Source organism: Bombina bombina, chromosome 5, assembly GCF_027579735.1.
Source record: "Bombina bombina isolate aBomBom1 chromosome 5, aBomBom1.pri, whole genome shotgun sequence".
In the NCBI taxonomy this organism is placed as follows: domain Eukaryota; kingdom Metazoa; phylum Chordata; class Amphibia; order Anura; family Bombinatoridae; genus Bombina; species Bombina bombina.
In genome coordinates this window covers 168,082,039-168,108,087 of record NC_069503.1, presented here as the reverse complement: position 1 = coordinate 168,108,087, position 26,049 = coordinate 168,082,039, and the positions used below count along the sequence as shown (strand labels likewise).

Below are 26,049 nucleotides of genomic sequence, written 5' to 3'. Positions count from 1 at the left end.
GTCAGATTACCTCCATACACTGAGCCACTGATGGCCGAGGAATGGAATGAAGTGCAAGTGGTTAAGATCTTTGATTTTCTGACCACCGTCAGAAAATTTTTCATGTCTACCGAGTCTATCAGAGTTCCTAGGAATGGAACAAGAGGAACAAGTGAACTCTTTTGTACGTTCACCTTCCACCCGTGAGATCTTAGAAAAGCCAACACAATGTCCGTGTGAGAATTGGCTAGATGGCAAGTTGACGCCTGAATCAAAATATCGTCCAGATAGGGCGCCACTGCTATGCCCTGCGGCCTTAGAACCGCCAGAAGGGACCCTAGCACCTTTGTGAAAATTCTGGGAGCTGTGGCCAACTCGAAAGGAAGGGCCACAAACTGGTAATGTTTGTCCAGGAAGGCGAACCTGAGGAACTGGTGATGATCTTTGTGGATAGGAATGTGAAGATACGCATCCTTCAAATCCACGGTGGTCATATATTGACGCTCCTGGATCATTGGTAAAATTGTCCAAATGGTCTCCATCTTGAAGGATGGGACTCTGAGAAATTTGTTTAGAATTTTGAGATCTAAAATCGGTCTGAAGGTTCCCTCTTTTTTGGAACCACGAACAGATTAATTCAACTTAATTTTGAAAAGACCTGGTAAGTTTACTTAAAGGTATAATAGCAGTCATAACCTTTTATGATAGAAGCAACAACATGTGATGTTTGCAGATGAAATCATGTCCATGAACTGAATATGTAAAAACAGTAAATGTTATTGTACATGTAGAAACATTGTTAGCATAAAACAAGATAAATAAATGCCACATAATTGAGCTGAAGAAATAACAGCTTAAAAAAATGAAAAGAACACACTTAGATTTGTAGAATTGTGTTCCAGGGCATCATAGTATCTACAGTAACATCAGAGTCAGGAACAGAATGAGCAATCTCGCTAAATGTAACAGAAAAATAAAAACAACATTAAGCAAAACATTCAATTTCCACAATGTAACAGCTTCAGTAAAGAAAGGAAAAGCAGGCATAATAGCTTTCAAAGTTCATGAAAACAGCAAGCAATAGAGGGAGAGGGGTAAAATAACAAATTTGGCGCCAAGAAGGACGCATTATGCAAATGACAACTTGCGTCATAACAAACGCAATTTCACGCCAAAACAACTAGCGTCAATAAAGATGCAGGAAATTACGAAATTTGCGCCATCTAAGGCACAACTTCGCGGCAAAAAAATTTTCAGCAAAAATTACGCAATAAAAAAAACATAATTTATGCTTACCTGATAAATTTATTTCTCGTGGTGTATCCAGTCCACGGATCATCCATTACTTGTGGGATATTCTCCTTCCCAACAGGAAGTTGCAAGTAACGCCCCATCTGAAGAATCTATATAACTATTTTTTTGTTCATAATAATCTGGTCCCCGCCAATTTTTTGGCATCCTTCACAACTCTAATTTTAAAACCAGGGAAAGATCCCTTTAAAAAGGACTCCTATAGACCCATTGCATTACTCAATACTGATTATAAGCTATTAGCTTCAATCTTAGTTTCTCGGTTGCAAACAGTCTTAACCAATATAATTCATACTGATCAAGCAGGCTTCTTAAACAACAGAAATTCAGCATCTAAAATAAGGGAATTATTTCTAGTTATTGATCATTTTAAGTTGTTAGACAATAAAGGCTTAATAACGGAGACCGAGGCTTTGGATGCATCAATAATTACAATTGATGCAGAAAAAGCCTTCGACTCAGTTCACCACGATCATATATTATTTTCTTTGAATAAGTTTGGTTTGAAAGGTAACATATTAGAATTTATTTCTAAAACACAACATAACGAACATACAAAGCTGCTTATTAATAACATGCAATCTACAGAAATAACACTGAAGCGAGGCACGCGACAAGGTTGTCCCTTGTCGCCACTACTGTTTGACATAGCAATTGAATCACTAGCCCTTATGATTAGACAACAAATAGATGGGATCAAGATAAGACATATCGAGTTAAAAATAGCTTTATATGCAGACGACATATTGCTATATGTTTCTAATTCTAAAATTAATTTTCCCAAACTGCTTACAATAATTGACCAGTTTGGCTCCTTTTCCGGCTATAAGGTCAATATTTTAAAATCAGAGATTATGTGGCTGAAGAAGGAGTTGGATTCGGCTACAAACGTCCACCTTTCAAATAGTTAAGGAGTCTTTTAAATACTTAGGTATATACATATCTCGTAATCCAGATCTGTGGTATGAACTTAATATTACACCAACTCTTTTTAAAATTAAAGAGACTATGAAGAACTGGCAAAGCTTTCCGCTTTCCCTCTCTGGGAGGATCGCCCTGTTTAAGATGATTCTCTTACCCAAGATACTTTATGTAATCCAAAATACCCCAGTACTTATAAAGACGAAAGATTTATGTGAAATTAAGGCCACACTACGCCGGTTCATCTGGCAAAGTAAAAGACCTAGAATTTCCTTGGGTAGGCTTTTCCTGGCAAGAGAGGACGGATCTAAAACTATATAACCTTGTATGTTTGTCAAGGCTAATCCCAGACTGGATACTAGATATCAATTATATTACAAATAACACGCTGGAGCGAAACATCCTTTATCCATATCTTCCATCTTCCTTATTACACTGTAGAAGAAAAACAATGCCAAAAAATGTTAAACAGATTAGATCTATATACATACCAATCCAAGCATTTTGGAAACTTTTAGAGCTGATAAAGATAGATCCACACATACCAAAGTTTCAAACGCTGATTGGTAACCCGGAATTCCAAACGGGTATTCAATCTCCCCCACTCAAAAGATGGGAAATTCTGGGCTTAACCAAAATTTCAGAGTTAATAGATACACATTTAACAACTGTTAAATCATTTGATACACTTAAGAGAATATAACCTCCCTAATACTGACTTTTTCGCATATCTACAGGCAAGACATTATGTTTTTAAATTAACTGCTGAACATGGGTGGAATTGGTCCTGGGGATCACTTGAGAAATGGTTTCCACTGGTGAGGGGTGGATTACGCTCAATCTCCTTGTGCTACCAATTGATACTCTCAAAAAGAGGAGATACTGTATAAATTTAGAACATTTGTCTCAACAATGGAATAATCTCGATCCTCAGTTAGTAATCATGACACTATCTCAAGATCAATTGAAAGAGTAAAAACAACTACGGTATCTTCAACATGGAGAGAGTCTCATATAAAGCTCTTGTATCAGGCCCATTATACACCAGCAAAGGGTGCTAAATGGGGAAATCAGTCTTTTTCAACATGTCCAAAATGCTCACGAAAGGCAGCCGATCTGAAGCATATGATATGGGACTGTCCTAGAATTAAACAGCTATGGTGTAAAGTAGACTATTGGATCAATAGGATCCTAAAAATACCTTCAATTGAACTATCTTTCTCCCATAGTATTTTTCTATGGGAAGATCCTGAGAAACAAACCCATAAGAAACTTATAAACACAATTATTTTAAAAGCCAGAAACTTGATTTTACGTTATTCGAAAAACATCAATGCTCCCAGTTTCATAGAAATCAAAAATTATGTGCCAAAGCAATGTATGATAGAACAAATTGACACAGACATGAACAACGACCAAGACATTTGTTCTTTTTTTCAAAAATGGTCTATGCTCATTAAGAGTTTATCTCCAGGAGAAATAGACCATTTAATATTCCCTTTCCGGAATTCGGAATTAGTTCTGCTGGGACTCTGGTGATCCTGTAGGACTAATCCCTTTTTTTTTTTTTTTTCTTTTCTCCCCTCCTCTCTTTTTCTTTTGTAAATACATCTGATATAGATGTGCTAAACCGTGGGAGGGTTATCCTTGGTTGAAATATGATTATACAATGAGCCCTCATTCGGGTAAAAGGAAAAATTGTACAGTTCTGTTATAGCTAACATTATAAGGAAAAAGGAAAGAAAAAAAAATCGAAACTATGTTTAACATGATTAGGATTAAGATGTAAATAAGTTGACAAAACAATGTCAGATTTTCTTTCAATTATCTTTTTTCCTTATTTTATGTAACAAAGCTTTATAATGCTGATAACTTTTTCTGTTTGTTTATGTACAATGTTAAATAAAGAAATATAAAAAAGAGGAAGTTGCAAGAGGATCATCCACAGCAGAGCTGCTATATAGCTCCTCCCCTAACTGCCGTATCCAGTCATTCGACCGAAGACAAGCAGAGAAAGGAGAAACCATAGGGTGCAGTGGTGACTGTAGTTTAAAAGTAAAAAATACCTGACTTAAAATGACAGGGCGGGCCGTGGACTGGATACACCACAAGAGAAATAAATTTATCAGGTAAGCATAAATTATGTTTTCTCTTGTAAGGTGTATCCAGTCCACGGATCATCCATTACTTGTGGGATACCAATACCAAAGCTAAACTACACGGATGAAGGGAGGGACAAGGCAGGTACTTAAACGGAAGGTACCACTGCCTGTAAAACCTTTCTCCCAAAAATAGCCTCCAAAGAAGCAAAAGTATCAAATTTATAGAATTTTGAAAAGGTATGAAGCGAAGACCAAATCGCCGCCTTGCAAATCTGTTCAACAAAAGCCTCATTCTTAAAGGTCCATGTGGAAGCCACAGCTCTAGTAGAATGAGCTGTAATCCTTTCAGGAGGCTGCTGGCCAGCAGTCTCATAAGCTAAGCGTATTATACTTCTTAGCCAAAACGAAAGAGAGGTTGCCGAAGCCTTTTGGCCTCTCCTCTGTCCAGAGTAGACAACAAACAAAGCAGATGTTTGACGAAAATCTTTAGTAGCTTGTAAGTAAAACTTTAAAGCACGAACCACGTCAAGATTGTGTAATAGACGTTACTTCTTTGAAGAAGGATTAGGACACAATGATGGAACAACAATCTCCTGATTGATATTCTTATTAGATACCACCTTAGGTAAAAACCCAGGTTTGGTACGCAGAACTACCTTATCTGCATGGAAGATCAGATAAGGAGAATCACATTGTAAGGCAGATAACTCGGAAACTCCACGAGTCGAGGAAATAGCTACCAAAAAAAGAACTTTCCAAGATAAAAGTTTGATATCTATGGAATGAAGAGGTTTAAACGGAACCCCCTGAAGAACTTTAAGAACCAAATTTAAGCTCCAAGGTGGAGCAACAGGTTTAAACACAGGCTTGATTCTAACTAAAGCCTGACAAAATGCCTGAACGTCTGGAACATCCGCCAGACGCTTGTGCAAAAGAATAGACAGAGCAGAAATCTGTCCCTTTAAGGAACTAGCTGACAATCCCTTCTCCAAACCTTCTTGGAGAAAAGATAATATCCTGGGAATCCTGACTTTACTCCATGAGTAACTCTTGGATTCACACCAATGAAGATATTTACACCATATCTTATGATAGATTTTCCTGGTGACAGGCTTTCGAGCCTGAATTAAGGTATCAATGACCGACTCGGAAAAACCACGCTTTGATAAAATCAAGCGTTCAATCTCCAAGCAGTCAGACGCAGAGAAATTAGATTTGGATGTTTGAAGGGACCTTGAAGTAGAAGGTCCTGTCTCAGCGGCAAAGTCCATGGTGGAAAGGATGACATGTCCACCAGATCTGTATACCAAGTCCTGCGTGGCCATGCAGGAGCTATCAAAATCACCGAAGCTCTCTCCTGCTTGATCTTGGCAATCAGACGAGGGAGCAGAGGAAATGGTGGAGACACATAAGCCAGGCTGAAGGACCAGGGCGCTGCTAGAGCATCTATCAGCGCTGCCTGGGGATCCCTTGACCTGGACCCGTAACAAGGAAGTTTGGCGTTCTGACGAGACGCCATGAGATCCAGTTCTGGTTTGCCCCATAGTTGAATCAGCTGGGCAAATACCTCCGGATGGAGCTCCCACTCCACCGGATGAAAAGTCTGCCGACTTAGAAAATCCGCCTCCCAGTTCTCTACTCCTGGGATATGGATAGCTGAGAGATGGCAAGAGTGAACCTCTGCCCTTAGAATTATCTTTGAAACCTCCAACATTGCCAGGGGGCTCCTTGTTCCCCCCCTGATGGTTGATATAGGCTACGGTTGTGATGTTGTCCGACTGAAATCTAATGAACCTGACCGCAGCTAGCTGAGGCCAAGCCTGAAGAGCATTGAATATCGCTCTTAGTTCCAGAATGTTTATCGGAAGGAGTGCCTCCTCCTGAGTCCACGAGCCCTGAGCCTTCAGGGAGTTCCAGACTGCACCCCAGCCCAGAAGGCTGGCATCTGTCGTTACTATAGTCCAATCTGGCCTGCAGAAGCTCATCCCCTTGGACAGATGGACCTGAAATAGCCACCAGAGAAGAGAATCCCTGGTTTCTTGATCCAGATTTAGTAGAGGGGACAAATCTGTGTAATCCCCATTCCACTGACTGAGCATGCAAAGTTGCAGCGGTCTGAGATGTAGGCGGGCAAACGGTACTATGTCCATTGCCACTACCATTAAACCGATTACTTCCATACACTGAGCCACTGAAGGATGAGAAGTGGAATAAAGAACATGGCAAGAGTCTAGAAGTTTTGACAATCTGGCCTTCGTTAGGTAAATCTTCATTTCTACCGAATCTATCAGAGTCCCTAGGAATGAAACTTTTGTTAGAGGTGATAGAGAACTCTTTTCTTCGTTCACCTTCCACCCATGGGACCTCAGAAATGCCAGAACAATGTCCGTATGGGACCTGGCGATTTGAAAAGTCGACGCCTGTATCAGAATGTCGTCTAAGTAAGGGGCTACTGCTATACACCGCGGCCTTAGGACCGCTAGGAGGGACCCTAGAACCTTGTAAAGATTCTTGGTGCCGTGGCCAACCCGAAGGGAAGAGCCACAAACTGGTAGTGCCTGTCTAGAAAGGCAAACCTGAGAAAACGATGATGATCTTTGTGTATCGGGATGTGAAGATAAGCATCCTTTAAGTCTAGTGTAGTCATATATTGACCCCCCTGAATCATATGAAGGATGGTTCGAATAGTCTCCATCTTGAAGGATGGGACTCTGAGAAATTTGTTTAAGATCTTGAGATCTAAGATTGGTCTGAATGTTCCCTCTTTCTTGGGAACTACAAACAGATTTGAATAGAAGCCCTGCCCCTGTTTCTCCTGAGGAACTGGGTGGATCACTCCCATAACTAGGAGGTCTTGAACACAATTGTAAGAATGCCTCTCTCTTTATCTGGTTTTCAGATAAATGTGAGAGATGAAATCTCCCTTTTGGGGGAGAGGTTTTGAATTCCAGAAGATAACCCTTGGACACAATTTCCAATGCCCAGGGATCCTGGACATCTCTTGCCCAAGCCTGGGCGAAGAGACAGAGTCTGCCCCCTACTAGATCCGTTTCCGGATCGGGGGCTGCTCCTTCATGCTGTCTTAGAGGCAGCAGCAGGCTTTTTGGCCTGTTTCCCCTTGTTCCAAGCCTGGTTAGGTCTCCAGACCGGCTTGGACTGGGCAAAAGTTCCCTCTTGTTTTGTGTTAGAGGAAGTTGAAGCTGCGCCACTCTTGAAGTTTCGAAAGGGCCGAAAACTAGACTGTTTGGTCCTTAACTTGTTGGACCTATCTTGAGGAAGGGCGTGACCTTTTCCTCCAGTGATGTCAGAAATGATCTCCTTCAGTCCAGGCCCGAATAGGGTCTGTCCTTTGAAGGGAATGTTGAGAAGTTTAGACTTTGAAGTCACGTCAGCTGACCAGGATTTAAGCCATAGCGCCCTACGTGCCTGAATAGCAAAACCTGAATTTTTAGCCGTTAGCTTGGTTAAATGAACAACGGCGTCAGAAACAAATGAATTGGCTAGCTTAAGAGCCTTAAGCTTGTCAATAATATCTTCCAACGGGGTTTCAACCTGTAGAGCCTCCTCTAGAGACTCAAACCAGAAAGCCGCAGCAGCAGTGACTGGGGCAATGCATGCAAGAGGCTGGAGAATAAAACCTTGTTGAATAAAAATTTTCTTAAGGTAACCCTCTAATTTTTTATCCATTGGATCTAGAAAAGCACAACTGTCCTCGACAGGGATAGTGGTACGCTTAGATAGAGTAGAAACTGCTCCCTCCACCTTAGGGACCGTCTGCCATAAGTCCTGTGTAGCGGCGTCTATAGGAAACATCTTTTTAAAAACAGGAGGGGAGAGAACGGTACACCTGGTCTATCCCATTCCTTAGTAATAATTTCAGAAAACCTCTTAGGGATTGGAAAAATATCAGTATAAGTAGGTACTGCATAGTATTTATCCAATCTACATTTCTCCAGAGTTGCTAAGACCTCCCTGATCAATATGCGGAGGTGCTCAAGCTTAAATTTAAATGTAGACATATCAGAATCAGGTTGAAGTATCTTCCCTGAATCAGAAAAATCACCCACAGATTGAAGTTCCCCTGCTTCAGCACATTGTGAGGGTGTATCAGACATAGCCACTAAAGCGTCAGAGAGCTCTGTATTTATTCTAGTCCCAGAGCTATCGCGATTTCCTTGCAATCCTGGCAGTTTAGATAATACCTCTGTAAGGGTATGATTCATAACTGCCGCAATGTCTTGCAAGGTATACGCAATGGGCGCGCTAGATGTATTTGGCGTCCCCTGAGCGGGATTTATAGGTTCTGACACATGGGGAGAGTTAGACGGCATAACATCCTCCTTGTCAATTTCTTCTGGTGATACATTTTTTAAAGCCAAAATATGGTCTTTGTAATCTATAGTAAAATCAGTGCATTTGGTACACATTCTAAGAGGGGGTTCCACAATGGCTTCTAAACATAATGAACAATGAGTTTCCTCTATGTCAGACATGTTTAAACAGACTAGTAATGAGACCAGCAAGCTTGGAAAACACTTTAATAACTGTGAACAAGCAAAAAATAAAAACGGTACTGTGCCTTTAAGAGAAAAAAACAATCACAGAAACTGCAAAACAGTGAAAAAAGCAGTAAATTTTACGAAATTTTTACAGCGTGTATAATAGACTGAAATAGCATTGCACCTACTTGCAAATGGATGATTAACCCCTTAGTTTCAAAACCGGATCAAAAAAACGATATAAACAGTCACAACCAACTGCCACAGCTCTACTGTGGCTCCTACCTGCCCATACAACGACTTTGGAAGGCACAAAAACCCTTTAGAGAGGTCCTATATGTTCAGGGGACTCCTTCAGGGAAGCTGGATGTCTCAAGCTGCAAAAACTACTGCGCAGTTTAGGCGCGAAAATAGGCCCCTCCCAACCTGTACTCACAGTGAGAGGGCCTTAAACTATCCCTAGGCAAAATCTAGTCAGCCATGTGGAAAAACTGGGCCCCAGAATAAAGTTCACCAATTTGTAATAAACGTTTATATACCTCAAGCAAACGTTATATCTATTCAGTAATGAGAGTAAATAACAAAAATATTACCCTTTACAGCAAGCATGATACCAGTCGTTATTAAATAACTGTAATCAGGCTTACCTTAAATAAATCTGGTATTGTCAGCATTTTCTAGCTTATCTCTCTAGAAAATTTTTAAACTGCACATACCTCAGAGCAGGAGACCCTGCACGCTATTCCCCCAGCTGAAGTTACCCATCTCTTCAGTTATGTGTGAGAACAGCAGTGGATCTTAGTTACAAACCGCTAAGATAATCAAAAAACCACAGGCAGACTCTTCTTCAACTTTCTGCCTGAGGCTAAAATAGTACAACTCCGGTACCATTTGAAAGTAATAAACTTTTGATTGAAGATAAACTACATTAATGCACCACATCTCTCTAGCTACTTCCCTTGTCGAGAGCTGCAAGAGAATGACTGGGAGGTGGCAGTTAGGGGAGGAGCTATATAGACAGCTCTGCTGTGGGTGATCCTCTTGCAGCTTCCTGTTGGGAAGGAGAATATCCCACAAGTAATGGATGAATCCGTGGACTGGATACACCTTACAAGAGAAACAGCATTTTGTGCCCTCGCGAGCATAGATTTGCCCGCGAAAAAATGAAAGTCAAATTGAAAAAGACTGAACCCCAGGTAAGAAAAAAGTTTAAATAAACTTCCCAAACATGATTCCTTTACTGAAACTGTTTAGACTGCAAAGGGAAATACAGATAGACCTGACTCGTGGCAAATATAAGTAAAAAGGAAATTTATGCTTACCTGATAAATTGATTTCTTCTACGATACGACGAGTCCGCGGATTTCATCCTTACTTGTGGGATATTATCCTCCTGCTAACAGGAAGTGGCAAAGAGCACCACAGCAGAGCTGTATATATATAGCTCCTCCCTTCCCCTCCACCTCCAGTCATTCGACCAAAGGTTATAGGAAGAGAAAGGAAAAGCTAAAAGGTGCAGAGGTGACTGAAGTTGTAAATAATAAAAAATATAATCGGTCTAAAATTGACAGGGAGGGCCGTGGACTCGTCGTATTGTAGAAGAATCAATTTATCAGGTAAGCATAAATTTCCTTTTCTTCTACAAGATACGACGAGTCTACGGATTTCATCCTTACTTGTGGGATAAAATACCAAAGCAACAGGACACGGATGAAAGGGAGGGACAAGACAGAGACCTAAACGGAAGGCACCACTGCTTGAAGAACTTTCCTCCCAAAAACAGCCTCAGGAGAAGCAAAAGTATCAAATGTCACTGACGGCCGAGGAATGGAATGAAGTGCTCGGCAAGTGGTTAAGATCTTTGATTTCCTGACAATTATCTATTTCCTTATATGACAGTTTCAGGAATGGGAAAAAATGCAAAAGCATAGGCCTCTGATAGAGAAAAAAGCAAGAGGCAAACATCAATGGGGTATTGAAATAATGAAAAAAATTACCGGAATTGACACACTCGCGTCACTAATGACGCCGCCATGTGAAAGGTCTCGGCGTCACGTATGACGCCGGAAATGACGAAGTTGCGTCATAAACGTCTTTTTCCGCACCAAAAAAATTGCCAAGAATGACGCAATAAAGTTTAGCATTTGACGCACCCGCTGGCCCAATACCCGCAATAGCAAGAAGTAGTCAATTTAAAAAAAGACTAGAACCCCAGGTAAGAAATACATTTCTTAAAATGTTTAAATTCCCCAAATATGAAACTGACAGTCTGCTGAAGGAAATACATGAACCTGACTCATGGCAAATATAAGTACAATACATATACCGGGTATTTAGAACTTTATATAAATGCATAAAGTGCCAAACCATAGCTGAGGTGTCTTAAGTAATAAAAAACATACTTACCAAAAGACAGCCATCCACATATAGCAGATAGCCAAACCAGTACTAAAACAGTTATTAGTAGAGGTAATGGTAAATTGAGAGTATATCGTCGATATGAAAAGGGAGGTAGGAGATGAATCTCTACGACCGATAACAGAGAACCTATGAAATAGACCCCCGTTAGGGAAATCATCGTATTCAAATAAGTGATACTCCCTTCACGTCCCTCTGACATTCACTGTCCTCTGAGAGGAATCGGGCTTCAACAATGCTGAGAAGCGCATATCAACGTAGAAATCTTAGCACAAACTTACTTCACCACCTCCATAGGAGGCAAAGTTGGTAAAACTGAATTGTGGGTGTGGTGAGGTGTGTATTTATAGGCATTTTGAGGTTTAGGAAACTTTGCCCCTCCTGGTAGGATTGTATATCCCATATGTCACTAGCTCATGGACTCTTGCCAATTACATGAAAGAAATAAAAGGCTGCACATACCTTAATGCTGCTTGTAGCATGAAAATGTCTCATCTGTTACCTTCAGAAGTCTGTGGGAACCAGCGTGGATCTTAGTTACAGCTGCTAAGATCATCAACCTCAGGGCAGAAATCTTCTTCCATAACCCCCTGAGTAAAATAGTACACACCGGTACCATTTAAAATAAAAAACTTCTTGATTGAAGAAAATAAAACTAACACCTCGCTTTACCTCTTCCTAGTATAACACAGGCAAAGAGAATGACTAGGGGTGGAGGGGAAGGGAGGAGCTATATATACAGCTCTGCTGTGGTGCTCTTTGCCACTTCCTGTTAGCAGGAGGATAATATCCCACAAGGATGAAATCTGTGGACTCGTCTTATCTTGTAGAAGAAATACATATGTTTAAAACTTTATATAAATACATAAAGCGCCAAACCATAGCTGAGAGTGTCTTAAATAATGATACATACTTACCGAAAGACACCAATCCACATATAGCAGAAAGCCAAACCAGTACTGAAAACGATCAGCAGAGGTAATGGTATATAAGAGTATATCTTCAATCTGAAAAGGGAGGTAGGAGATGAATCCCTACGACCGATAACAGAGAACCCTTGAAAAAATTTCCTACAAGGGAAACCATAAAATCAAACAGGCGATACTCTCTTCACATCCCTCTGACAAACACTGTACTCTGAGAGGAATTGGGCTTCAGAATGCTTAGAAGCGCTTATCATAGAAGAAATCAAGCACAAACTTACTTCACCACCTCCATAGGAGGCAAAGTTTGTCAAACTGAATTGTGGGTGTGGTGGGAGGTATATTTATAGGCATTTTGAGGTTTGGGAAACTTTGCCCCTCCTGGTAGGATTGTATATCCCATACGTCTATAGCTCATGGGCTCTTGCCAATTACATGAAAGAAATAAAATATTTTATGCATGAAAAGAAGTTAAAGGGACATAGAAGGTAACCATATGCATAATATTGCAAAGTGTGTGCTTAAACAAAGGCATCTGTGAGAGAGAGAGAGCGTGCGCATCTGTGTGTGAGAGAGAGAGAGAGAGCGTGCGCATCTGTGTGTGAGAGAGAGAGAGAGAGCGTGCGCATCTGTGTGTGAGAGAGAGAGAGAGAGAGAGCGTGCGCATCTGTGTGTGAGAGAGAGAGAGAGAGAGCGTGCGCATCTGTGTGTGAGAGAGAGAGAGAGAGAGCGTGCGCATCTGTGTGTGAGAGAGAGAGAGAGAGAGCGTGCGCATCTGTGTGTGAGAGAGAGAGCGTGCGCATCTGTGTGTGAGAGAGAGAGCGTGCGCATCTGTGTGAGAGAGAAAGCGTGCGCATCAGAGAGAGAGAGCGTGCGCATCAGAGAGAGAGAGCGTGCGCATCAGAGAGAGAGAGAGAGCGTGCGCATCAGAGAGAGAGAGAGAGCGTGCGCATCAGAGAGAGAGAGAGAGCGTGCGCATCAGAGAGAGAGAGAGAGCGTGCGCATCAGAGAGAGAGAGCGTGCGCATCAGAGAGAGAGAGCGTGCGCATCAGAGAGAGAGAGCGTGCGCATCAGAGAGAGAGAGCGTGCGCATCAGAGAGAGAGAGCGTGCGCATCAGAGAGAGAGAGCGTGCGCATCAGAGAGAGAGCGTGCGCATCAGAGAGAGAGCGTGCGCATCAGAGAGAGAGCGTGCGCATCAGAGAGAGAGCGTGCGCATCAGAGAGAGAGAGCGTGCGCATCAGAGAGAGAGAGCGTGCGCATCAGAGAGAGAGAGCGTGCGCATCAGAGAGAGAGCGTGCGCATCAGAGAGAGAGCGTGCGCATCAGAGAGAGAGAGCGTGCGCATCAGAGAGAGAGCGTGCGCATCAGAGAGAGAGAGCGTGCGCATCAGAGAGAGAGAGCGAGTGCGCATCAGAGAGAGAGAGCGCGTGCGCATCAGAGAGAGAGCGCGTGCGCATCAGAGAGAGAGCGCGTGCGCATCAGAGAGAGAGCGCGAGCGCATCAGAGAGAGAGCGCGAGCGCATCAGAGAGAGAGCGCGCGCATCAGAGAGAGAGCGCGCATCAGAGAGAGAGCGCGCGCGCATCAGAGAGAGAGCGCGCGCATCTGTGAGAGAGAGAGCGCGCGCATCTGTGAGAGAGAGAGTGTGCGCATCTGTGAGAGAGAGCGCATCTGTGAGAGAGAGCATCTGTGAGAGAGAGAGAGAGAGAGAGAGAGTGTGCGCATCTGTGAGAGAGAGAGCGTGCGCATCTGTGAGAGAGAGCGCATCTGTGAGAGAGAGCATCTGTGAGAGAGAGAGAGAGAGAGTGTGCGCATCTGTGAGAGAGAGAGCGTGCGCATCTGTGAGAGAGAGAGCGCGCGCGCATCTGTGAGAGAGAGAGCGTGCGCATCTGTGAGAGAGAGAGCGTGCGCATCTGTGAGAGAGAGCGCATCTGTGAGAGAGAGCATCTGTGAGAGAGAGAGAGAGAGAGAGAGAGAGCGTGCGCATCTGTGAGAGAGAGAGCGTGCGCATCTGTGAGAGAGAGAGCGCGCGCGCATCTGTGAGAGAGAGAGCGCGCGCGCATCTGTGAGAGAGAGAGAGCGCGCGCATCTGTGAGAGAGAGAGAGCGCGCGCATCTGTGAGAGAGAGAGAGCGCGCATCTGTGAGAGAGAGAGCGCATCTGTGAGAGAGAGAGAGCGCATCTGTGAGAGCGAGAGAGAGAGCATCTGAGAGAGAGAGAGAGAGAGAGAGAGCATCTGAGAGAGAGAGAGAGAGAGAGAGAGCGCATCTGAGAGAGAGAGAGAGAGAGAGAGAGTGCGCATCTGAGAGAGAGAGCGCATCTGAGAGAGAGAGAGAGAGAGAGAGAGAGTGCATATCTGAGAGAGAGAGAGAGAGAGAGAGAGAGAGTGCATCTGAGAGAGAGAGAGAGAGAGAGAGTGCATCTGAGAGAGAGAGAGAGAGAGAGAGAGAGAGAGAGAGAGAGTGTGCGCATCTGAGAGAGAGAGAGAGAGTGCGCATCTGAGAGAGAGAGAGAGAGAGAGAGCGCATCTGAGAGAGAGTGCATCTGAGAGAGAGAGTGCGCATCTGAGAGAGAGAGAGAGTGCGCATCTGAGAGAGAGAGAGAGTGCGCATCTGAGAGAGAGAGAGAGTGCGCATCTGAGAGAGAGAGAGAGTGCGCATCTGAGAGAGAGAGAGAGAGCGCATCAGAGAGAGAGAGAGAGAGCGCATCAGAGAGAGAGAGCATCTGAGAGAGAGAGAGAGAGAGAGAGAGAAAGAAAGAGTGGGCATCTGAGAGAGAGAGAGAGAGAGTGCGCATCTGAGAGAGAGAGAGAGAGTGCGCATCTGAGAGAGAGAGAGCATCTGAGAGAGAGAGAGAGAGAAAGAGCGTGCGCATCTGAGAGAGAGAGCATCTGAGAGAGAGAGAGAAAGAGCGTGCGCATCTGAGAGAGAGAGAGAGAGAGAGAGAGAGAGAGAAAGAGCGTGCGCATCTGAGAGAGAGAGAGAGAGAGAGAGAGAGAAAGAGCGTGCGCATCAGAGAGAGAGAGAGAGAGAGAGAAAGAGCGTGCGCATCAGAGAGAGAGAGAGAGAGAGAGAAAGAGCGTGCGCATCAGAGAGAGAGCGCGCGCATCAGAGAGAGAGCGCGCGCATCAGAGAGAGAGCGCGCGCATCAGAGAGAGAGCGCGCGCATCAGAGAGAGAGCGCGCGCATCAGAGAGAGAGCGCGCGCATCAGAGAGAGAGCGCGCGCATCAGAGAGAGAGCGCGCGCATCAGAGAGAGAGCGCGCGCATCAGAGAGAGAGCGCGCGCATCAGAGAGAGAGCGCGCGCATCAGAGAGAGAGCGCGCGCATCAGAGAGAGAGCGCGCATCTGTGAGAGAGAGAGCGCGCGCATCTGTGAGAGAGAGAGTGTGCGCATCTGTGAGAGAGAGCGCATCTGTGAGAGAGAGAGAGAGAGAGAGAGAGTGTGCGCATCTGTGAGAGAGAGAGCGTGCGCATCTGTGAGAGAGAGCGCATCTGTGAGAGAGAGCATCTGTGAGAGAGAGAGAGAGAGAGAGTGTGCGCATCTGTGAGAGAGAGAGCGTGCGCATCTGTGAGAGAGAGAGCGCGCGCGCATCTGTGAGAGAGAGAGCGTGCGCATCTGTGAGAGAGAGAGCGTGCGCATCTGTGAGAGAGAGCGCATCTGTGAGAGAGAGCGAGAGAGAGAGAGTGTGCGCATCTGTGAGAGAGAGAGCGTGCGCATCTGTGAGAGAGAGAGCGCGCGCGCCTGTGAGAGAGAGAGCGCGCGCGCATCTGTGAGAGAGAGAGCGCGCGCGCATCTGTGAGAGAGAGAGAGCGCGCGCATCTGTGAGAGAGAGAGAGCGCGCGCATCTGTGAGAGAGAGAGAGCGCGCGCATCTGTGAGAGAGAGAGAGCGCGCGCATCTGTGAGAGAGAGAGAGCGCATCTGTGAGAGAGAGAGAGCGCATCTGTGAGAGCGAGAGAGAGAGCATCTGAGAGAGAGAGAGAGAGAGAGAGAGCATCTGAGAGAGAGAGAGAGAGAGAGAGCGCATCTGAGAGAGAGAGAGAGAGAGAGAGAGAGAGAGAGTGCGCATCTGAGAGAGAGAGAGAGCGCATCTGAGAGAGAGAGAGAGAGAGAGAGAGAGAGAGAGAGTGCATATCTGAGAGAGAGAGAGAGTGCGCATCTGAGAGAGAGAGAGCATCTGAGAGAGAGAGAGAGAGAAAGAGCGTGCGCATCTGAGAGAGAGAGAGAGAGAGAGAGAGAGAAAGAGCGTGCGCATCTGAGAGAGAGAGAGAGAGAGAGAGAGAAAGAGCGTGCGCATCAGAGAGAGAGAGAGAGAGAGAGAAAGAGCGTGCGCATCAGAGAGAGAGAGAGAGAGAAAGAGCGTGCGCATCAGAGAGAGAGCGCGCGCATCAGAGAGAGAGCGCGCGCATCAGAGAGAGAGCGCGCGCATCAGAGAGAGAGCGCGCGCATCAGAGAGAGAGCGCGCGCATCAGAGAGAGAGCGCGCGCATCAGAGAGAGAGCGCGCGCATCAGAGAGAGAGCGCGCGCCTCAGAGAGAGAGCGCGCGCATCAGAGAGAGAGCGCGCGCTTCAGAGAGAGAGCGCGCGCATCAGAGAGAGAGCGCGCGCATCAGAGAGAGAGCGCGCGCATCAGAGAGAGAGCGCGCATCTGTGAGAGAGAGAGCGCGCGCATCTGTGAGAGAGAGAGTGTGCGCATCTGTGAGAGAGAGCGCATCTGTGAGAGAGAGAGAGAGAGAGAGAGTGTGCGCATCTGTGAGAGAGAGAGCGTGCGCATCTGTGAGAGAGAGCGCATCTGTGAGAGAGAGCATCTGTGAGAGAGAGAGAGAGAGAGAGTGTGCGCATCTGTGAGAGAGAGAGCGTGCGCATCTGTGAGAGAGAGAGCGCGCGCGCATCTGTGAGAGAGAGAGCGTGCGCATCTGTGAGAGAGAGAGCGTGCGCATCTGTGAGAGAGAGCGCATCTGTGAGAGAGAGCGAGAGAGAGAGAGTGTGCGCATCTGTGAGAGAGAGAGCGTGCGCATCTGTGAGAGAGAGAGCGCGCGCGCCTGTGAGAGAGAGAGCGCGCGCGCATCTGTGAGAGAGAGCGCGCGCGCATCTGTGAGAGAGAGAGAGCGCGCGCATCTGTGAGAGAGAGAGAGCGCGCGCGCATCTGTGAGAGAGAGAGAGCGCGCGCATCTGTGAGAGAGAGAGAGCGCATCTGTGAGAGAGAGAGAGCGCATCTGTGAGAGCGAGAGAGAGAGCATCTGAGAGAGAGAGAGAGAGAGAGAGAGCATCTGAGAGAGAGAGAGAGAGAGAGAGCGCATCTGAGAGAGAGAGAGAGAGAGAGAGAGAGAGAGTGCGCATCTGAGAGAGAGAGAGAGAGTGAGAAAGAGAGAGAGAGAGAGAGAGAGAGAGAGAGAGAGAGAGTGCATATCTGAGAGAGAGAGAGAGAGAGAGAGTGCATCTGAGAGAGAGAGAGAGAGCGCATCTGAGAGAGAGAGAGAGAGAGAGAGAGAGAGAGTGTGCGCATCTGAGAGAGAGAGAGAGTGCACATCTGAGAGAGAGAGAGAGAGAGAGAGCGCATCTGAGAGAGAGTGCATCTGAGAGAGAGAGTGCGCATCAGAGAGAGAGAGAGTGCGCATCTGAGAGAGAGAGAGAGTGCGCATCTGAGAGAGAGAGAGAGAGAGAGAGAGAGCGCATCAGAGAGAGAGAGAGAGAGCATCTGAGAGAGAGAGAGAGCGCATCTGAGAGAGAGAGAGAGAGAGAGAGAGAGAGAGAGAGAGAGAAAGAAAGAGTGGGCATCTGAGAGAGAGAGAGAGAGAGAGAGAGAGAGAGTGCGCATCTGAGAGAGAGAGAGAGTGCGCATCTGAGAGAGAGAGAGCATCTGAGAGAGAGAGAGAGAGAGAGAGAAAGAGCGTGCGCATCTGAGAGAGAGAGCATCTGAGAGAGAGAGAGAAAGAGCGTGCGCATCAGAGAGAGAGAGAGAAAGAGCGTGCGCATCTGAGAGAGAGAGAGAGAGAGAGAGAAAGAAAGAAAGAGCGTGCGCATCCAGAGAGAGAGAGAGAGAGAGAAAGAGCGTGCGCATCAGAGAGAGAGAGAGAGAGAGAGAGAGAGAAAGAGCGTGCGCATCAGAGAGAGAGAGAGAGAGAGAGAGAAAGAGCGTGCGCATCAGAGAGAGAGAGAGAGAGAAAGAGCGTGCGCATCAGAGAGAGAGAGAGAGAGAGAAAGAGCGTGCGCATCAGAGAGAGAGAGAGAGAGAGAGAGAGAGAAAGAGCGTGCGCATCAGAGAGAGAGAGAGAGAGAGAGAGAGAGAGAGCGAGAGAGAGAGAGAAAGAGCGTGCGCATCCAGAGAGAGAGAGAGAGAGAGAAAGAGCGTGCGCATCAGAGAGAGAGAGAGAGAGAGAGAGAGAGAGAGAGAGAGAGAGAGAGAGAGAAAGAGCATGCGCATCAGAGAGAGAGAGAGAGAGAGAGAGAGAGAGAGAGAGAGAAAGAGCGTGCGCATCAGAGAGAGAGAGAGAGAGAGAGAAAGAGCGTGCGCATCAGAGAGAGAGAGAGAAAGAGCGTGCGCATCAGAGAGAGAGAGAGAAAGAGCGTGCGCATCAGAGAGAGAGAGAGAGAGAAAGAGCGTGCGCATCAGAGAGAGAGAGTGAGAGAGAGCGTGCGCATCTGTGAGAGAGAGAGCGTGCGCATCTGTGAGAGAGAGAGCGTGCGCATCTGTGAGAGAGAGAGCGTGCGCATCTGTGAGAGAGAGAGCGTGCGCATCTGTGAGAGAGAGAGCGTGCGCATCTGTGAGAGAGAGAGCGTGCGCATCCGTGAGAGAGAGAGCGTGCGCATCCGTGAGAGAGAGAGCGTGCGCATCCGTGAGAGAGAGAGCGTGCGCATCCGTGAGAGAGAGAGCGCGCGCATCCGTGAGAGAGAGAGCGTGCGCATCTGTGAGAGAGAGAGAGCATGCGCATCTGTGAGAGAGAGAGAGCATGCGCATCTGTGAGAGAGAGAGCATGCGCATCTGTGAGAGAGAGAGCATGCGCATCTGTGAGAGAGAGAGCATGCGCATCTGTGAGAGAGAGCATGCGCATCTGTGAGAGAGAGAGCATGCGCATCTGTGAGAGAGAGAGCATGCGCATCTGTGAGAGAGAGAGCATGCGCATCTGTGAGAGAGACTGAGAATGTGAGAGCACCTGTGTGTTGTGTGAGTTATAAAGCGTGCATGTGTGTGTAAGAGAGATTATCTGCATGTGCCTGTATAGGTTTGAGAAAACACCTGTGTGTTGTGTGAGTGACAATGTGTGTGTGTGTGTGTGAGAACGTGAGTTTGAGTGACATGGCGTGTGCGTTTGTATGAGAGAGATCATCTGTATGTGCATGTATGAGAGCATGTGTGTTTGTGCGTCTAAGAGAGATCATCTGTATGTGTATGTTTGAGAGAGCGCGCGTGTGTGTGTGTGCATATATGTGTTTCTCAGGCTTATGATAGCCAGTTCTTCACCAGTCTCTGACCTCACTGCATAGATATGTATTTAAGCCTAAATTACTTGTGCGGAGCAAAAATTCGACTTCGCGAGCGCAATATTTGTGTTACACTTAGTAATACCAGTGCACGAGAATGTGCACTGGTATTACAAGTTAAGTGTGATGCAAATGCAACTTCCTGTTTGCATTGCCTGGCAGCCTTGCGCTCATGAAAGCGCACTTCCATAAGCTGCAATATGAAAGCCTTGTTCTTATGTCTTGAGATACGGCAAAGCACCTAGCGCAGTGTGGGGGTAAGTCGGGCAGAAAATTAAAATATATATACATGAATATAACACAAAAATATATATGTATATAAGCATATACATATATATATTTACAGTTAAAGCACAGTCCCCATAGACAGCAATGTAAAGGCAATTTGGGTACAATTTTTTTTATTTAAAAAAGTCTCTGACCTCTGGTTAATTGCGCTAAGCACAAAAGTGCTCCTGTGAGCTTGCAGGAGAATTAAATTTGCCCGTTTATGGCTCCACTTGTAATCAAGCCTTAGTGTTTAATGTCCCTTTAAGGAAATGACACACATTATTTGCAGAGTCACTGTATTTTCCCTAGAATTGTTAAAAACTGGATTCTCTACACAAGAAAGCACAGGCTTTTAACCCATGAGATTCACTTGTAGGATTCCATTAATGGCATTAAGAAATCACAGGCTTTTAACCCATGAGATTCACTTGTAGGATTCCATTAATGGCATTAAGAAATCACAGGCTTTTAACCCATGAGATTCACTTGTAGGATTCCATTAATGGCATTAAGAAATCACAGGCTTTTAACCCATGAGATTCACTTGTAGGATTCCATTAATGGCATTAAGAAATCACAGGCTTTTAACCCATGAGATTCACTTGTAGGATTCCATCATTGTAGGATTCCATTAAAAAAAACACACACACACAAAAAAAGATATGGGTATCTCTTTGGTGATCAATAAATCACAATTAGTGTGCAAGCAATGTAACACTGTGTTTTGCAAAGCTGAAAACAGTAAGACAACAAAGTACTACTTGGACTATTGTGGGAAAATAATAAATACAAGACTGTAAAATTGCATGTTTGATTCATTGCTACAATATATAACAAAATACAGATGCACATAGCTCTCACCTCCACTCAGCAACTTCATCACCAGCCACAGCTCATCTTTCACCACAAATGAGGTGTAGTAGGAGACAATGTTGGGGTGATGGCACTGGCTCATCGCCTGAATTTCTTTCTAAGGAGACAAACACAACATAGGAAGTAATCAATGGGTAACAAATAAAAACAGGGAAAAAAAACAAAAAAATATTGTTACATCATGACTCAATTGTAAATCTGTGATTATTAAGTGCATTAATCAAACATTGTCATGATATTTCATGGTATTTATTTGCTCCCGATAAGGCTAAACATCTAGCCGTACTTTATTTCTTAGAAAGAAAAAAAATGGCATTTGTAGCATCTGATTTAATGAAATAAAAACCAGATTTATACTTACCAATAAATGTCTTAACACATACAATAGAACCTTATGAATAATGGTGAGCAGATGGCATCTGATCTCTTGAGTAGGTGGAAATGGATCCCATATGTCTAATAGGTAGATCCAACCACTACATATATCCATCAATTTTCTTTCTTACTCATGTAGAATCATATAAGTACTGTTGGGTCAGGACCAAAGCCGAATCTTATAAGGCCCGTCTCCTCAGGCCTCTTCAACAGGCCACGTTTTCTGGACTACCTTGGATTAGAGCAGGTAAAATAACCATGTTTACTAATCAGCTAATTAATTCACCTGTGCTCCAGTTCAGATATCCTTAAAATGTGGCCTGTTAGAGACGCTTGAGGACTGGTTTGAAACCCAATGTTATAAGGCAAGGGTGAGTTACAGAACATCTGCCTAGATCTAAGGAAGCATGGACCATTTTACCAAATGATGCCTATTCCAAAGCAAAAACACTGAACTGGTAGATATAGTAAAAAGTATGACTTGCATAACTGTTACACTTAGTGGAATAAGCCAAGACCTTAAAAAGGGTTTACCATTTTAAAACTCCTTCAGGATCACAGAATCCTGAACAAGCAAATCCAACTAGCTAAAGAAACTCTTGTAAGCTTCAAAAAAAATGTAATCATCAGGAATACAAAGGAAATCTAACTGGCAAAATAAACTTTTGCAAGCTTACTGGCTGTTTTTCTGGTACCTGATTAAAGGCCAAAAAGAAAGAAATAAAAAACCAGACTAAACTCCTCAGCTGCTTCCAAAACATATCTTCTAACTTAAATAACAAACTTATTTAGAACCACTTATTTGCTATAAGAAACAAAAGAACAAAGCAATCTGGAATACCAAGCTCAAACCATGACTAGCGGCAGACAAAGTAACCAGTAGGACAGTCTTAAAAGAGACTTGATGGAAAGGTTCAAAAGGATGAACCTGCAGAATTAGAATTGGATCGTGTAGAAGAATGGACTATTTAATGACAAAACATTTTAAAAAAAATATATCCAATAAGGATGAATCACTTTCCCTAGAAACGAACTCTTAGTATGGAAGCCTGAACATCCAAGGACCTAAGGAAAAAAAGCTATGCCTATGGTATATCGGATAATATCTAAAACCTGTATTATTGCAAAGGAAAAAATAAGAAAACTATTTTCAGGATTTGACCAAAGTGGAAAATTAGAAGCGACTTATTCTGACAAACATATACCCACAGAAAACAATAATTCAAGTAGCAAGTCAACAGTGTAAGCACTATTAGGTCTTGGTGAAGGAATATATATTGAGATAGATCTTAGAAACAGCATAATTATTTGTTTTGGGCTAGGCAGACTCCATAAAAATCACCATCTGTTCATCCTACTTGAAATACTGAGACACAGGATAAAAAAATGAAGAAAAGACTAAACTAGTTTGAACGTCCCAAATATAACCATTTTGTAAAATTGATAAACAAATGAGATCCCCAATTATGTTGCAATACTTACAATTTCTCTTGTTGCTATCAAATCTAATTTCAACAAACCACCATTTCTGGGAAATTTACAAAGAAAAAGCATCCTCAAGACCACGTCACAGGAAGAGTCTTCTTACGGTTACGACAAAGGAACTTTGCCTGAAAGTTCACATAAACTGGAAACTAAATGTTCCCACCACAAAGCTGAGAAATAATAATAATCCACAAAAACAAAGGAATGTCCCCATTAGTGGTGAAAAAATGGCTAGGTTCTAAGTCTTTAAATTACATTTAAGTCGGAAGAGACTGTGTTAACATCAGGACTCATTTGACTTCCTTTATTAAAGCTTTCATTAAAAGGCTTGCTCTGAAACTTCCAAGATTTCCCAGCTCATGTATATAGTTCCCATCAAAAAGAATGCTGGAAGACTTTAAAGGGCCATGATACCAAAATGTTGAAACACTTGAAAGTGATGCAGCAAAGCTGTAAAAAGCTGCCTAGAAAATATCACCTGAACATGTTTATGTAAAAAAGAAAGTTTTTACCTGCAGCTGGGCAGTAAGATAACTTTTTACACAGCACTTAAAGGGACAGTCTAGTCAAATTTAAACTTTCATGATTCAGATAGGGCGTGCAATTTTAAACAACTTTCCAATTTACTTGTATTATCTAATTTGCTCAATTCTTTAGATATCCTTTGTTGAAGAAATAGCAATGCCCATGTGTGAGCCAATCACACAAGGCCTCTAGGTGCAGCAACCAATCAGCAGCTACTGAGCATATCTAGATATGCTTTTCAGCAAGTGATATCAAGAGAATGAAGCAAATTAGATAATAGAAGTAAACTAGAAAGTTGTTTAAAATTATATGCTCTTTCTAATAGGGATGCACCGAAATGAAAATTCTGGACCGAAACCGATACCGAAAATTCAGGATGCCCCCTGGCCGAAAATCGAAACCGAAATTTTTATTTTTTAACTACAGTCTGTGTGTGTAGCTGAGAGAGCTTGTAGGCGGGAAAGCTCCAACAAATGGGCATGGTCACTTGTACCGTAGGGCGTGATCTGCAGTGAAACTGGTGGAGCTCTACAAGGGAGAGCGTGGTTATAGCCAGACAACAATACGAGGTGGACATGTGTTTTGTTTTTGGGTGTAGTTATCCGTGCGATGGGCGTGGCTGCACCTGATAGTCTCTCATCGTATCTCCGCCTAGTTCCTGGTTCGGGTCTCACACTGACCCGTCAGATAATATGTCCGGAGTCCCAAATGGAGTCTACCTATCACCAGGACCACCGGACTTAGCTATGACCTTACGTGCAAGGTGGTTATAGAAAGTTACTGTGCTTTTTTTGTATACACTGGTGGGTGCTAATTTATACCAACTGTGTGCGAGCTTGGGGCTTATGCATATATAGTGTGCACGCATATTTGCCTCAGGCGAATTGAATGTCTACGCACAAGAGGCTGATGTATGAGCACTGTATATAAGGCTTATACATATTCACTGTGTGTGCTTAGGGCTGTCTGATAATATCAAGTATTTATAAACATGTTACTTATCCTCCTTTGAATACTGTATTCAGAACTTTGGTTTCCTTCTAAAAAAATAAAATAAAATAAAAGGGCACTGCTGGTTTCAAATATCATCATGTCATGGTACTTATGTGTATGCTCTGTGTACCATGCCAGTGCTGTGCTGCTCACCTTATGCCAAGGATAGGCATGTAACTCAATAGAACAGGGGAGGGCTGTACATTTTTAGCCATTTTGGTAAACTTTGGCCGAAATTGAAATTGCACATTTTCGGCGGCCCAAATTTTAGTGCATCACTAGTATTATTCTTTATTTAGTTCTGTGTAACAGAATCAGATTTAAACGTGTTTTTTTTTTACCAATTATCAAAATAAAGTATATTCCTAGAAAACTCATTATATGCTAAACAGTAAGTCAAGTAATGAACTCAAACAGCAGCTGTAGGCTGGCATCAAATTTGAAATATGCTACACAATTTTACCGAAAATAAAAGGCAGAAAAAAAACGAAAACCGAAATAACCAAAAATGCCATTTTCAGCCGAAACTTTCTGCGGCCGAAATTTCGGTGCATCCCTACTTTCTAAATCATGAAAGAAAAAAATTGGCTTTCATGTCCCTTTAATCTGGTGAGCTTTGGAAGTTGTAGGGTAAAATATCTTCCTTTTTTACATAGAGATTCTCAGGTGATATTTTCCTGTCAGCTTTTTACAGTTATACTGCATCACTTAAGTGATTTAGTATATGAGTATTATGTCCCGATTACAGTCCTTATAAAAACAAATTATGCTTACCAGATAATTTCCTTTCCTTCCGTATGAGGAGAGTTCACGGCTTCATTAATTACTTGTGGGAAATACTGAACCTGGCCACCAGGAGGAGGCAAAGACACCACAGCCAAAGGCTTAAATACCTCCCCCACTCCCCTCATCCCCCAGTTATTCTGCCGGGGGCGAAACATATACCCAAGCTCTAGAGGACACTTAATGAAACAGGAGGGTAAAAAGAGAGGCGGACCCTATTCTGAGGGCACCACCGCCTGCAAAACCTTTCTCCCAAAAGCTGCTTCAGCCGAAGCAAAAACGTAAAATTTGTAAAATGTTGAAAAGGTATGTAAGGAGGACCAGGTAGCTGCCCTACAAATCTGATCCATAGAGGCCTCATTCTTAAAGGCCCAAGAGGAAGCCACAGCTCTAGTTGAATGAGCCTTAATCCTCTGAGAAGGCTTATGTCCTGCTGTCTCAAATGCTAAACAAATAATGCTCCTCAACCAAAAAGATAAGAAAGTAGAAGAGGCCTTCTGCCCCCTACGCTTCCAGAATAGACAACAAACAAAGAAGAATTCTGTTTAAACTCCTTAGTAGCTTGAAGATAGAACTTCAAGGCCCAAACCACATCCAAATTATGATGTAACCGCTCCTTCAAAGGAGGATTAGGACACAAGGAAGAAACAACAATCTCCTGATTGATGTTGCGGTCCGAAACAACCTTGGGAAGAAAACCTAACCCAGTACGAAGAACAGCCTTATCAGCATGGAATACTAAGTAAGGGGGCTCACATTGCAATGCAGCCATCTAAGATACTCTGCGTGCTGAAGCAATAGCCAGTAAAAAGAGAACCTTCCAAGATTTTAATTTAATGCCAAGGTCGTGCATAGGCTCTGCAAAACCTTGAGAACAAGAATTAAACTCCGAGGAGCGCTAGATCGAAACACAGGCCTGACTCTAGTCAGAGCCTGAACAAAGGAATGGACGTCTGGAAGCTCAGCGAGTCTCTTGTGCAGAAAAAAACAGATAGTGTTGAAATCTGTCCCTTAAGGGAGCAATCTGAAAGGCCCTTCTCCAGACCATCCTGGAGAAAGGAAAGAATCCTGGAAACCCTGACCTTGTGCCAGGTAAATCCACGCTCTTCAAACCA

At 44.0% G+C, this 26,049-nt stretch overlaps 1 protein-coding gene across 1 annotated transcript in view; it reads right to left on the bottom strand.

Moving 5' to 3' along the window:
• The window catches only part of OXSR1 (oxidative stress responsive kinase 1), a 271,596-nt gene that overhangs the window by 125,253 nt on the left and 120,294 nt on the right, over positions 1-26,049 (bottom strand). Inside the window, exon 3 of the mRNA XM_053713780.1 lies at positions 20,762-20,870. Coding sequence (XP_053569755.1) covers positions 20,762-20,870 — 109 coding nt within the window. The remainder of the gene's footprint in view (positions 1-20,761; positions 20,871-26,049) is intronic.